Source organism: Blennius ocellaris (genome assembly GCF_963422515.1).
Source record: "Blennius ocellaris genome assembly, chromosome: 23".
Classification (NCBI taxonomy): Eukaryota; Metazoa; Chordata; class Actinopteri; order Blenniiformes; family Blenniidae; genus Blennius; species Blennius ocellaris.
This window is the reverse complement of record NC_137672.1, coordinates 11,197,790-11,212,012: the sequence shown is the minus strand read 5'-3', so window position 1 is coordinate 11,212,012 and position 14,223 is coordinate 11,197,790. Positions and strand designations below refer to the sequence as shown.

At 41.1% G+C, this 14,223-nt stretch overlaps 1 protein-coding gene across 1 annotated transcript in view; it reads right to left on the bottom strand.

The window, feature by feature from the left end:
• The window catches only part of LOC308147342 (glucosidase 2 subunit beta-like), a 138,852-nt gene extending 124,663 nt beyond the window's left edge, over nt 1-14,189 (bottom strand). The window contains exons 1-6 of the mRNA XM_080519452.1: nt 14,019-14,189; nt 13,643-13,759; nt 12,064-12,159; nt 9,102-9,159; nt 8,104-8,221; nt 2,117-2,246 (exon numbers count right to left, since the gene is read on the bottom strand). Of these exons, the coding sequence (XP_080375578.1) occupies nt 2,117-2,246; nt 8,104-8,221; nt 9,102-9,159; nt 12,064-12,159; nt 13,643-13,759; nt 14,019-14,100 (601 nt within the window). The 5' untranslated portion in view covers nt 14,101-14,189. The remainder of the gene's footprint in view (nt 1-2,116; nt 2,247-8,103; nt 8,222-9,101; nt 9,160-12,063; nt 12,160-13,642; nt 13,760-14,018) is intronic.
• Nucleotides 14,190-14,223: the final 34 nt, after the last annotated feature.

Here is a 14,223-nt window from a genome sequence, read left to right as displayed (position 1 = left end):
CTTTCGACTTTTCATTCCCATTTTGACACAGGCCATTGACAGGTGAAGAAGGGAAAGGCGAGACATACGTGGGGGAATAAGATTATCTCTCTGTTGTGCTCTTCTTATATGTAATCGAGTTAATTCGAGGCTTATCCTCCTGAGCTTCTTTTCCGTTTGGTCTTTGATTGCTACACTGCAACCAAAATGTTCCATTAATTGCAGGTTTTCTGACACTCACCATGAAGACAATATAATATTATAGGAGTTACTTATGACAACTGCGTGGAAGGTTTTTGACCATGTACTTGACGGCATGTTGTGAATTCATTGTATCACAAGTGAGTGTAAAAATTACACCCGCAGCAACAACTGATTAAAGCATATTCAGAAAATATCTTTACAGGTCCATAGCCATTATGAGACAAAGCACATCAGTGGAAACAAAAAAAAAGAAAAAACTGTAAATTCATGGCTTCAAGCACAAAACCATAAATATACCTAATTAATAAAAGAAAAAACAAACGCAAGATGCAGTTTGAATTAATACTGCCTTGATGATTGTTACTTGTGCATCATGTGCACTTGAATGAGCAGTTCATATTCAGTCCACAAGAGGACACCACTCACAACATGCTTGGAAAATACCAGTAAAAACGGAAAAATGTTTTAGGCAAAAAGAAAGAAAAAAGTCAGCAATGACTAACATGATGACAGCAGGGTGTAGCATTGATACCCCTTCTCTGGCATTTGCTTCCAATCTCAACACTGCCCCCCTGACTTTGGGTGGCACAGCAATCAGTCTTGACTCTGCCTCATTCCAAACTTTAGGGGTGAAATGAAAACTTGCACTGTGTCAACTTTCTGTCCTAAATAATAACAGCGGGGCCCATCTGGATGGCGTAAAGTGCTTGCTGATTATACAGTCGGCAGATAAAGGCCAAGCAAAGCAACCTTTAAGTCAATAAAACATCCTTTTCGGTGTGTATGCAGCCACACGCACGCAGTGTCATTAGAAGTGCATAATAAAGCCCAAGATGGACAGCCAACATGGACGATGCATGCCAAAGTGTCGGCGGAAATGAAAATTGATGGTTGTTACACCCTGAAGATGAGCAGTAAAGGAAGTAAAGAATGACAGGCTTGGGAGTGTGTGTATGTGTGTGTGGGGGGGGGGCCGTGATGACTGGCAAAGGTCAGCTGGCACAGCGAGAAGCGTGACGGATGCTCACTCACAAGAAGGCACTGAAGTCAAATGACCTTTACAGCGATCAAAACTTTTACTTGAGGGCTGCTTTGACACTACACAATCGATGTCCAACATCACACCACATCACAGAGGCCTTTGAAAAACCCGACAATAAATTATAATATCAGACAAACCACGTCGTTATGAAAAGGTGAACCTAAAAAGGAGTTGATGAGATTTTGAAGGAGGGTCGAAAAAAAAAAATCCCTTAGAAAATGTCAGAATACAGAGATCTTGCGATGCATCTTCCATGTCACCAGAGTGGGTTATTTCAAATGATGATGTTTAAATATTTATTCTGCTACAATTCCCAAACTTTGAGCTAATTTCATCCGGCCTGCCTTCCTCGCGCACACACTTTAATGATTCTAAATCCTTGTGGGCTCCAGCGCTAAAGAAAATGATTGAGCCCATTTCCTACCAAACCTCACAACTTTCTGTACATTTCACATCCGCAGGCCTGAACGTCACTTAAATGCCGAGCCAGCTTGTGCTTGGAGCGATAAGGGAATTTTCCGGTGAGTCATAAGCGACGTCTCTCCGAAGGTTTGAGGAACGTGAAAGCAGAACGAGGGGAGGCAATATGCTGCTGCCCAGCAATCCGCTCCCACTCCATTTATTTCAACGCCGCCGACGTCTGTATTTAACCCTTCCAGCTCTTTATGGCATTCCACCATTTGTCATCCTGACCATCTGACCTGAGGTTCTGAGGCCAATTTACTTTGGTTCAGTGTAAGGCACAGCTGCAATGAATTGGAAGGTGCCCCGTAGCTGCAACAAAGGCCTCGCTATAACTGCAAACTGAGGCAATTCTACCAAAAAGCACAAAATGGCTTTCAATGAACCCCAAACCGAATCACGGCAGGTTGAAAAAGGCGCGACCCTTACCGCTGTCCCCTGCTTCCAGTGCCTTTAGTGTTTGCTCTTTGAGTCGCTCCGCCTCGTGCTTCTTCCTCCTGTGTTCTTCTAATTTGATCTGTAGATCTTCGGCGGCCTGCTGAAGCTCTCTGAGCTGAGCCTGAAGACAGAAGAGACAAAAACACTCGGAGTGAAAGCTTTCCCTCTGTCGCGTCACATCAGACACGCTCCAATGCAGCATGATCTGATTTGCATGTCCTTGATACCATAACAGTTATTGGTCAGTTTAGATGGATTTTTAAGGTTTTGAACTGGAAAGATGCTGGAAAAGATACAAGCAGAAGAAAAGACTGAGCCTTATAGGTGGAACTACATTAGACAACAACAGGTACAGAGCATAATTAGCACTACACTAACTGGGCAATAATTGCTTTTACTTTTTTATGCTTTGGCAGCATCGCTGCAGAGAAAGAGAAGTTGATTGTCCAGTCCATCAGTTTGATCCATATTGAAACATCTCATCATCCCCAAACATGATTGACATTTTTCTCGAGCTCACATCTGTGGTGTCCTGACATTGACTCCTCCTGAATGGACAATTACTGATCTTTCCTCCGGCACTTCAAAAGTTCAATGTCAGTTCAAAGAGTTCAGGAGTTCAAAACTAGTTTTATCCCAACATACACCGTCTGCTATTTATAAGAAATGTTGTGTATTAGGGCCAAACACATTGATGCAGTTGTTTATGGGTTGCAATTCAGAATTCCTATTTGAATGAAATGGTACTTCAGATATTATAACTGCACATTCCATGATGGCTGCTAACCCACACATTTCAACTTGATCCTTGAAATTTTGAATTCACTTATATCACACCGTTTCACTGCTTGCAGTCTCAAAAACGCTTTGAACTGGAATGACATTCTCATCAATGGCTATAGCAGCTATGAAAGGGGCTCGACCTCCATTTAGAACATTCTGGAGTTCAGCGGAAAAGCGAGACTGGTGATCGAACCGTCAACATTCGAATCACAGTGGCCTCACAGGCTTCATGTTTTGTTTTGTTTGCCTTACCGAGTTGATATCTAGATATTTTCAACTATTATTGTCCTTATCTATATTTTTACAATTATCTCTTAAATCTGTAGTGAAAAACGACAATGATTATCACTGTTTAGAGTAAATCTGAAGACGTGACAAACAATGCCTTCACTCCCTATTGCTGCTTTATTGACTTCTTAAGTTTTAAAGAAATGATGCTGAAACAACTTAGATTTAAACATTTTAAAAGACCAGCGCGATATCAGGTGAACAGACAATATGAGATAACTTTGATCAGTATTGTGAAAATGAGTTATTCCAACTATTTGTGACTTATTCATGATTAATTATTAATGAACACAGTTTTCTTCCATGTTTAGAATGCAGTTATTTTGAATTTATAAAGCATGACTACCCAGTAAATGGAAAAGTCATTAGTTGCCATTGAGTCAGTCTGTTGCAATATGAATGTTGCACATTGATATTGCAATAGTGATAAATTGGCCGTAAACTGTGCAGTTCGAGCCTCAAGTGCCTTTTTCCTCCCAGATGAGCAGAACAATGGCTTGTTTCAATGTCCTACAGCTGTACTCCAAAGTCCCAAGACCCAAAGACATGCTTGTTACGTTCATTGACGACTCGAAGTTGCCTTGAAGTAGGAGTGTGTGTAGGTGAAAAACTTTAACTTGGATCAAGCAAGGATGGACAATAATGGATATTTTCAACTGTAGTCTCTCCAAATATCGACATTAGTCCAAACTATTCAGGGAAAAAAACACATTTATTACTGAATCATAAATGTTATTTGAGTTTAGAGCTGATAAGATAGATCCAGCTTCATACAGCATAGGCATTGTATTGCACTGTACTATCTACAACGCCGTGATCATATATTTCATAATGAAGAAATGTGACTTTGAAATGAGTCTCAAAAGAACAAAAGAAGTGACCACATGTTTCATGTCCTCTATCTCTCTGCCTCCTGAACAGAACCAGCCAGAACGCTCACAAAAACTTGCCCAACAGCAGCAGGGGCCGCACAATGGACTATTTAAATCACTTGCATCGGGAGGTGTTGCTGTCACACCGAATAAATGACAGATTTTGACAACCAAGCCTAACCTATCATCACTCTCTGTAATGGACCAATTAATATGAAAGAACAGCAGCTCCTTGTTTGGATGTACTGTATGTCTGTGTGCCTGCGTCTGTCCTGCCGTCCAATCCCTCCTCAGAGACTCTTGTAATGCAGTGATGGATTCTGCGTGGTTCAGCTAAGGATGACTTCCTTTCTAGGCCAGCCTGCTTTATAAGCTACCTTCAGTTTGCAGTGATTAATGGGCTCCATTATGAATGTACAAGAACATATTTACTAGAGAATAACACCCACAATATGTGAAAAGTTTGAATAAAGTCTGAAAACACCAAAAACTAATGAGCTCTGGCTGTGAACCCAAGTTGAGATTTGTATGAGGTTTTGTTTGTGATTAAGAGCTCGTTTGTATTTTAGACCAATGTGAACTGTTTGATAGCATTTTACAGAAACAAGAAGCAGAGAAAGGCTTTTTGTTTTTAAACACTCCCTGCTCGAGGATGTACTCCTAAAAGTGGACCAATAAACAGAAAGACAATCACAAACCTTCTGCAAAAGGATTTCATTTAATACCAATTTGTATTCAATTAAGAGCATTATTCCCATTACTGTTGGCTGTGGGGCTCGAAGCATCCATTGCACCGCTCAGCATTCGTTGTGCAAAAAGGCCTCTAATTTGATTTAAAAGTTTTGTAGTGAGCGGTTTTTTTCCCCTTAACAGCAGATTCTTCTTTAACCATTGAACCGCAGGAAGAGTTCATTTTTGAGTCATTGTGTAAGGTTTCCAATACGCGGCCCCCCGAGGTAACCCTGCCATATCAACAGAAAGACAGTGAGAGAAAAGGATCACAAAGAGCGGCGGGGCGAGGAGGGCTGGGTGACACTTCAGCCTCGATCTGCCAATCAGTCGCCAAAGAAAAGAACATGGGGGGGGGGGGGGGGGGACGACCAAACAGAAAAGGAAAGTGCATGGCAAAGAAACGCAGGGACCATCAGCTGGCAAATCAGATGTGTGAGCGTGCATGTTTGTGACAAAAAGTGGCCTTCAGTCAAATCTCTGTTGTCAGATAAGTGGCATCTTTTTAACTGTGTATTTCATTAAAAGTAGAGTATGTTTTAAACAAGCCTGGCAGTCTCAAGAATTCCTTTTTAGTCTAACAAAGTCAGAACGTGCTTAAAAAAACCTTGAAATTAAGTGATTTCTCACATAATAAATAACTAAATACTCAAGGATTGAGGGCAGCCCTGAGAAAGTCAGAACTGTAAAAAGTGCTCAAACAAGTCCTTCACACAACAAACAGCACAGTTCAAAACGAGCGCCGCAACAGTGAATTTTGAACAATGCAACGGCCTCACACTTCAGCTTCGTACAGTTGATCGCAGAAACACAAGATCTTGCAACATCCATCAAGTTAGCCACACTTGTCTATAACATATATACATAAATTCAACAAAGAAACAATGAAAACCTCAAGAGATCACCTCGCGGATTTTATTTCACACCAAACCAGCTCCCACTTGCTAATGCATCTCAAAATGTATTCAACTTGAGTAGTTCCCACTCATCTGGAAGCTCGACGAAGGAACAGATTAGTCAAAATTAACTGGATTGAGATGATTACTTATGCAAGAGGCAAATGAAGGGTGTTGCTCACACCTGAATAACCTTTTGGAGGTGTAGTTTTCTGTGTGTGTGTCTACCTGTGTTATATCATTAAAAGATAGGCATCGCTGCACAACCATTATTGCAACAGGGGCAACACTGTACTGACTATACTAACTCACTACAAATGTGGAAACTGAAATTGATAAAAGATCCACCATTACATACCAATTACACCATCAAATCTCAAAGTGGCAAACAACTGACCAAAAGTATGCACATTTCCCCATATTTTCTTCCTTGTTGCCTTCACATTACAGAGTACTATTTTCTTACATATATAATGTGTTATTTACAAATGAAGAAATGCAGTAAACGTGTCTTACTAGACTTAACGGGTGTATGTTCATAAATAGATTTCAGCATGTTGTGAAAGGTGTATATGCTCTGTTTACAGTTTTCCTCATGTTAAGATGAATGCACCACTCAAATAATCAAAAGCACCTGAAATACTGTAAGAAAAACTACAATACAACATCTGTGCATGCGTGAAAGAAAATGCATTTTAACTGGCAGGAAAACAGCATGATGAGGGAGAATTAGAGCTCGATTTGTGTTACTAACTGTCATAAACTATATTTGTATGTCTGGTTTGTTAAAAAAAAAAAAGAAGAGAAAAAGAAGATAGTCACTGGAAATGACATACAAAAACAAAGTGTTTCCAGGGGGATAATGGATGAGAACAATGTTTTTAGGAGCCGTGGAGGCAGTGAAGGTCTCACTCTGACAAAAGCAAGGGCTACCTGCACAGCAGGCTCAGGGTCGGTGTTGGAAACGGGAGCGGGAAAACACAGCAGACGCCTGCAGCAGCAGGTGCCGCAGACATGTATGATCAAAACAGTATCACGGAGCACAAGCTGCTCACTCAGAATAGGAATCCTCGGCGCGCGGCGCACATAAAAGCAAATTAACCCCGACGTCCCAATCCATCAAGTGTGCTAGCCAGATAGGCAGGTAATAACACCATAGTTACAGTGAGCCGGTGCAAGTAGGCAAAGTGACAAGTTAATTAAATGTGTGGAGCATGAGGGGAAACAGTATCTAAACAGAATTGCATCAGCCTGGGATCACACTGATCATTTGAGGGGGATTCTTCTGCCTGTGTATACCGACAAGAAGAAATGAGAGAGAGAAAAAAGGGAATCGAATGTTTCAGTATCTACAATGAAGTGCCACTAAAATAAATAAAAGGCGAGAGCAGCTCCCTGCCAGTGTTTCCTAGACTTGAGTGATCCTCTGGATGAGCCTCCAGTGCCACCCTGAGGCATGTGATCAAAGTGTTCGCCAACTGATGCTGGTTCTCGCTTAACATTAGCGCGTTAGCGTGGTCACTGTGCACACGTGTCATCCATTATTCATCCAGGATTCTGTTCCGAGCACAAATGTGGCCGAAGCTTTTTCTTTTGAGTCAGTGTGGTGAAAATATCTCCATCTGATGTTATGAGAATCTCATTCAAAACTTTGCTTCAGGGGTGTGCATCAGTGTGTATCAGACTTTAACAAAAAAACTGGAGAAAGTATAATTAAATCCTGTTGTGTACCTCCTGAACCGAAGGTTTCTAATTGGTGTGATTAACTACAACTTGGCTCGCTGAACAGTGGAGTCGTGGTTTGCATCTCACAGCGGGGATAAAAAACAAAAAACCAAGGTTCAAATCGAGGCTCAGGAGCCTTTTTTTGTGGAGTTTACATGTTGTCACTGCACATGTGTGGATTTCCTCCGGGTTCTCTGGGATTCCTCACACAGACTCCAAAATGCTCACAGCTGTGAATGTGAGTGTGTGTGTGGTGGTCTGGTCCGGCCTGCATCCTGCCTTTGCCGATCATCAGATAGCCCCTCCGGAAGTCAGATTAAAATAGAATAGAAGATTGTTGGGCATTTAGGCTGTTGCTGTTCTCTTTGCTACTGGATTGTTGGGTGCCGCCATGGCAGAATCTAAAGGACTCTCTCGGGCCTTTAGCCGACATGTGAGAATACCATACAGCAATTTCGCAACCATTTTCTTTGGAGTGTATTTACTCTTACATGACAGTTTCAGCAATTTTAGGACTTTATAGACCCTTTCGTGTTTTCAGTGTACCTCTTAATAATGCAAAAGTTTGAACAGCAGATGAAACGGGAGCTAAAACTATGTACTTCAGAGAAAAAAATCCAGATAAATGTCTCCCGTTACAACTGTGTTACTTAGCTGGAAAATGCTTCAACGAAAGAGAATGTACCTGTTTTTCCCTCCAGAGCAGCACTCCCTCCTCAATCAGCTGCTGCTTGAGCCGCAAACCCTCGTCCAGAGTCCTCATCTGGCCCTCCACGTACGCTCTCTCTCTCTGTCCCAGATTCCTGGAGGAAGGGCAAGAGAGAGGAGGATGCACAGCCCGATCATTACCGAGAAAACATCGGCCGCCCCTGCTATGGTCACCGAGATGGCGCAATCCAATTTTTAAGGGCCTGCGATGCAGCAGGAATCCAAATGGGAAAATAGAAGAGTAAATAAGACGGGGGCTGATGCTCTGCGGCTGAACTAAATTGTTTTTGAAGTCTGGCAAACACAATATGAGTGTGGACCTTGTGAAAACATAATGAGATACACTCAGCTTGTATGTGGTTTGGAGGCGAATAGCAGAGGATGAAATAATAGAGGACTGTCAACAAAAGAAGTGGGTTAGCATATTAGAAGCTGCATTTACACAGCGGGTTATGCCTCTGCATCACCATATGGTCAATCTTTGCCGGGAAAATGATAAATATGGCCTAGCAGGAGAATGAGTTCTTATAAATATTTGTGCTCAAGGATGTGCCACCTATGGTGCATGTAAATCATATCTCATAAAAAACAAAATTATCTGCAGGGAAACTTCCTGAGTTGGAGCCAACAATGAGGGATTGAAAAAGTGTAGAGAAATCGGACTTTATGTACTTGTCAACACAATACCGTGACGCACGGATGTCAGATGAGAAAACTCTGAACTGTATCTGGTTTTTAATCATAGTGGCACCATGCCCCCTGGTGGCACAAGGATCGAGTCACCATTGTGGTGGAGCTGAGAGGAATACTATCGCTATCTGCAGCATTCCTGCAGGAGCAACGTCAATGACAAAGTGCACTTTCTTTCACCACATTCACACTTCGAATGGTGAATATGTTTTTTTTTCATATTACAACTTGAATCTTGAATGTTTCATGACTCATTCAGAAATACTGAATCTTTGATAAACTGACCAGCAAGTGTTCTGGCAGTGAGCGTGGCTGTTGTATTCATCCGAAGCGTCGCAGCAATCTGGTGGGCGACACAGGAGAAACCAATCCAACACAGAAAAGAGAAGAGAAGAACATATGACACATCAGTGGGAAGAACAATACGTTCTGTCAAAGGTAAAGCGTGTCATCTACACATAACTGCGCAGCATGACAGAATATAACAGAAACGCATTCACATGGCAGCTTTTGACTCCACAATGCTTTGCATGACAACATACAACACAAATAGAATATTTAACAGTAAAATGTTCACCTGTCCAAGCTGCTTAAATGTTAAGAACTGCAGTTTCACACTGTCATATGGTAAATTGATAATACTAGGAGACTGCAGTGGTTTCTAGGTGGAGTTTGCATGTTCGAAGGTTCTCCAGTTCTCTCTCTTAGTTTAAATATCCCAGAGATGAGAGTGTATATGTCTTTCCGTCTGTCCTGTCATGATCTGGTGACCTGTCCACGGTGGGATCCGTTCCATCCGACAATGCTTTGGATGAAGCAGCTTTAGAAGATTTGATCAGCAGTGCCTCTTCACATGTCCCGCATGTAGTTTTCACAGTGAAAAACTGCTGAGAGTCATGTGATCTTATAAGCACGTTAACATTTTAAACAGCAGCAGGGCGCCAACATAATGACCCATCCATCCTCAAATGAACAGCAAAATAATGCACCGTTGCCTCAAGACCCAGTAAGCACTTCTTTTGCTCAGAATATCAATGATCTACTAATCAGTAATAAACTATGCACAAAAAGTAAGTAAACTTGTGTTGGATGCATATTTTCATCATTGTAACAATGTTGATTAAAAATAAATCTTATGACACTGGGTAACCTGACACATTTAAAAGTATCTCTGGATCAGGATGCCAAGCATCATTAATTTTACATGAATATAGGACAGTAAAATATAAATTAGCTGTGGATTAAGCTCATAAATCCACAGTATGAGGATTTTTCATTGGTTTATGTTTGCACCATTTGACATTTTACATTAAGTCCTTAATATGAAATCTTGCAAACTTTGACACAGACATATTAAAAAAAGCTATGCACGCTTTTATTGTTAGTAAATAAAACAGACTTATATGCTTTCCTGGCAGTCTTAAAATCCTCCTCTCACCTCTCGCCCACCTTAAAGTCAATGTAATCAAACATGCTGGCATTGGTAACAATTAGAAAAGGCACACAAGTCAGTGTAAACAGACGGGTCCAAAAGTAGAAGGACTGCAGGCAAAGAAAAACAAACACACACGTAAGCAGTGTGTCGTTGACTCAGTCATCCTGCACACAGAGTGCTAGAGGAGCGACCTCAGCTCACTATTAAAACAATCAAAATGAGGAAAGGAAGCCGAGCTCAGTCAAACAACACCAAAGCACAAATTATATGGTACTGTAATGTTATCGAACACATATTAAGACCAATCTGCAACTAATTTATTTCTTAAAATATCTTAATCTTTTTTTTCGAGCAATCCACTTTAAATAACATTTTAAAGTCACAGGGTGTCAAAGTTAGATTTGTCCATGTCAAAGAGAATCCTAATAAGATACTTGCTACAAGCAGAGCTGGAAATGTGCCTTCACTTCATGGCTTCCGTTTTTTCTTTTGCAAAAATTTGCCAGTACTGATCAACCTCACCTATTAAGCTGCAGATCCACACCATTTATATGAATTGTGTGACTGATGAAGCTGATAAGAGCAAATTCATATTAGTGCAGATATACAGTCACTAGTCATCCTGAACGATGAGGGTTATATCTTTGTTTCTGTGCGATGTGTCTCTCTTTGGTTTAGAGAGGCTCTCTGGAGATCAACCACTTATAACATCTACTGCACGGCGTTTTCTAAGTGCTCAGATCTGGCTTTTGCTCAGATGTTTCACCCACGAGAGCAGGCACAGTGTGAAACTCCTCAATTATCTAGAACCCCATTGGTGACCAGCGAAATGCGAGCATCACAGCCCAAAAAGGGACGCCAATAAAAATCTTTCAACAGCCAGTCGAAGAGCAAAAAGCTGCAATGTGCTAGCTATTAAGTGGCTCCATTCAAGGCAGGGAAGGTATAAGAAGACAAGTGGGAGTAGGAAGAAGGAGAAAGGCTTTGGGAAATATTCCCCCTACTGCTCTTTCATTTCTCATTCCGGCGTGTTTTTTTTTCTCCCTTTGCTTGCGATGGTTGCACGCCCCCTAATGCTGCGGCTCCTTAAAGCACGAATGACAGAGGAGATGTCGACAGCACAATGTATTGAACAAAACTGAAGCAGAGCGCTACCGAAGAAGGAAAACGGAGGAGAGAGGGGGCTAAAAAAAAAAAAAAAAAAAAAAAAAAAAAAAAACCCTGATGAGGCATAGCATGTGGCAGATTTTAAAATAAAGATTGGAGGGAGGCATTGAGGGGGGGAAAAGAGAAGATGTTTTTCCAAGGAAAGATGTGTGTGTGTATGCGTGCGTGCGTGTCTGTTAGGCAGCCGCCTCTTGTTTGCCATGTCTACATCATCTGTTTGTTTGTACTACAAAAAGAAGCGACAGTGTGTACATCAAGTTGTCAGGTTCTTCGCATCAACTAAACTGTGAATTTCTGTCCACGTCTGCAGAACACACAAAGGGGGAACGCAAACAGTACAACTTTTCACCAATCGAAACAAGAAGCTCACAACTAAATCTGAACGTTATTTCCAGGAGTGAATCTAAACACTTGCGAAAGCGCATTTTTTATGTGTCAGCTCTGATGGGTAGTAAAAAAAAAAAAAAAAAACATGAGCATGCACAACATATGTAAACCTAAAGGACTTATTCTCGGCTGACAGCTGCAGAAAAACTATTAACTTTTTGTGTTGTGTGGTAACTTTAACATAGCGGATACTATGATGCACACTTCTCAAGTAAAGCAATCACCACAAGTGCAAAATATCACGGAACACAATCTTACCACAGATGCCGTCGTTGACTCGTGACGACGGGATGTAGTGAGGGCGAAAGCCCAGGTTGGTGCAGTAGAAGCGGCCACGAGGACAAGCCGAGGTGCCTTACGAAGGGCCAGAAGAAAAGGTGAGTACTGAATTATGGAGACGCTTTTACAGTTAATCTAGACAATTTATTAAAACATGCACACACACACAACCTACTGCTACAACCAGATGGTGAGCAAAATGCAGTGCACAAGCTTTTTAGTTGTGATGTGAAGAACAGGTGACAGCACCTTGTGAAACATGCACAATTTTTCAGTATTAACCCCTCACTTGCTGATATTAAGGAAATTGTATCTGTGATTAGTTATAATGTCAGTGTTTCCAGGTTGTGTATGTTTCAGAAGCTTGTGAATGAGAATGATGTTTTTATGACATTTTAATATATAATACTTCAATTTGAGTTTCAGTCATAAAACATTGAATTTGCCTCTACATTACTATTACGCAACACAACTTAACAAGGACTCTACTGGAAAATTCATGAACTTTTTTCAGTTCCACAGTAAGAGTTCTTAATTCAAGGAGTATTTCATATCAGCAAAGAAAAAAGCTACACTTATCAGCCCCTCCATTCAGTACACTTTGACTTTCCAGTATTGGTCCTTTATTGAAGTTAAAAATGTTCAGTTCTGCAATAGATCACCGGCAGTTTCTTTTCACCAAATGCCTATTATCAGATTTGACAAAAATCCTGTAAATAGAATGTAGTATCCTGTATATTCCAACAAAATGTTGGATATTTCCTTCTATTTCAAGCATATCTGTACATTGTTTAATTCAGAAATGTACAATTTAGGACAAAGCTCAACTGTCATATCTGTAAAATCCAGTTATAGAGGTCAGTCAGTGGCTGTAAACAGTTTTGTAACAAATTAACTGCAAGAGAGAGAAAAGTTTGCCTGGTTTGAGAGACTTTATGCCAATTCAAGGTCATCCTATTCAGGTTATCCATTATGGAACATCTGATTTGTGCAGTTACAATATATGTGCAATGATCCAGCCAGTTGGGAATGTGCATGGGGTTTAGGGGTCAGCAGTTTCATCTCACAATAAAGACATTCAAGTTCAGTTATACGCCTCGTAGTTTTTTGGGGGGTGTTTTTATCATGTTAGCCTGTATGTGCTTTCTTTCAAAGACAAGGTACTTATAGCTTCCACCCATGATCCAAACGATCCAAACATGAATGTCACCAGTCTGAGAGTTTGTGTAGATAATTGATGTGATATTGTGAAAGTAGGGATTCAGGGGCAAAAGGGCAAGCTGGGGTGAGTTTTAAGGTGTAGATTAATGTGCAGAGAGGTCTAGTGATAATCTCATGATAATCTGAGTTTAAGTGGAGTGCTTCATTCTAGCATTTAAGTATTAAATCAAGTCAAATGCTCAAATGTTAAAAGTACCTAAGAATGACCGTGTTGTATTTCAAAATGGTTTTTTTAATTAAAAGAAAAAAAAAGGTTTTGAACTAAAAAAAAACAATGTGCAGAGAGAGAGAGAGAGAGAGAGCCCAGCAGTCAATCACTCATAGGTAAACTCTTTACCTGGTTCATCGGAGCCATCTTCACAGTCACAGTAGTCATCATTCACCAACTCGAAGGGGATTATTTTCGACCCATCAATGCACAGAAAGGACTTCCTCTCCCTGTAGAACCTTTTATCTGCACCACATAAAACGTATAGCCATAACATGGCATTAGATGTTAACAGGTGATGGTTTTATTGAAGGGGTTTTCAAACATGTAAGGTGTTTTCTTTCTGCACACGTCTTAGTATCGTATGGGTCGGCATGGACGACAGTAATGTAAACTGCCCAGACACGCTGTGCGTGTTGATGCTGCAACAGCTGGTGTCCCGCAGTGTTTTCAACTAACATGAATGCAGCGACTTAGCTTCGAGCTACAAGGACATTGGACTTACAGGACGAAGAGATCCCTCTGACTTTCCGCGAGTCCACAGAGCCAGCCCACACGACAGCTGCGATAACGAGGTGGAAACGCATGTCAGTGGCCACACTGATCACGTCCCTGCCTGATGCCTCACAGAAATCCCGCTGAAGGATGTTTCAAACTCCCGAAGCACTTCCAGCATTCAAACCTGGCCATGTTTTCACTTCCTGAAACAC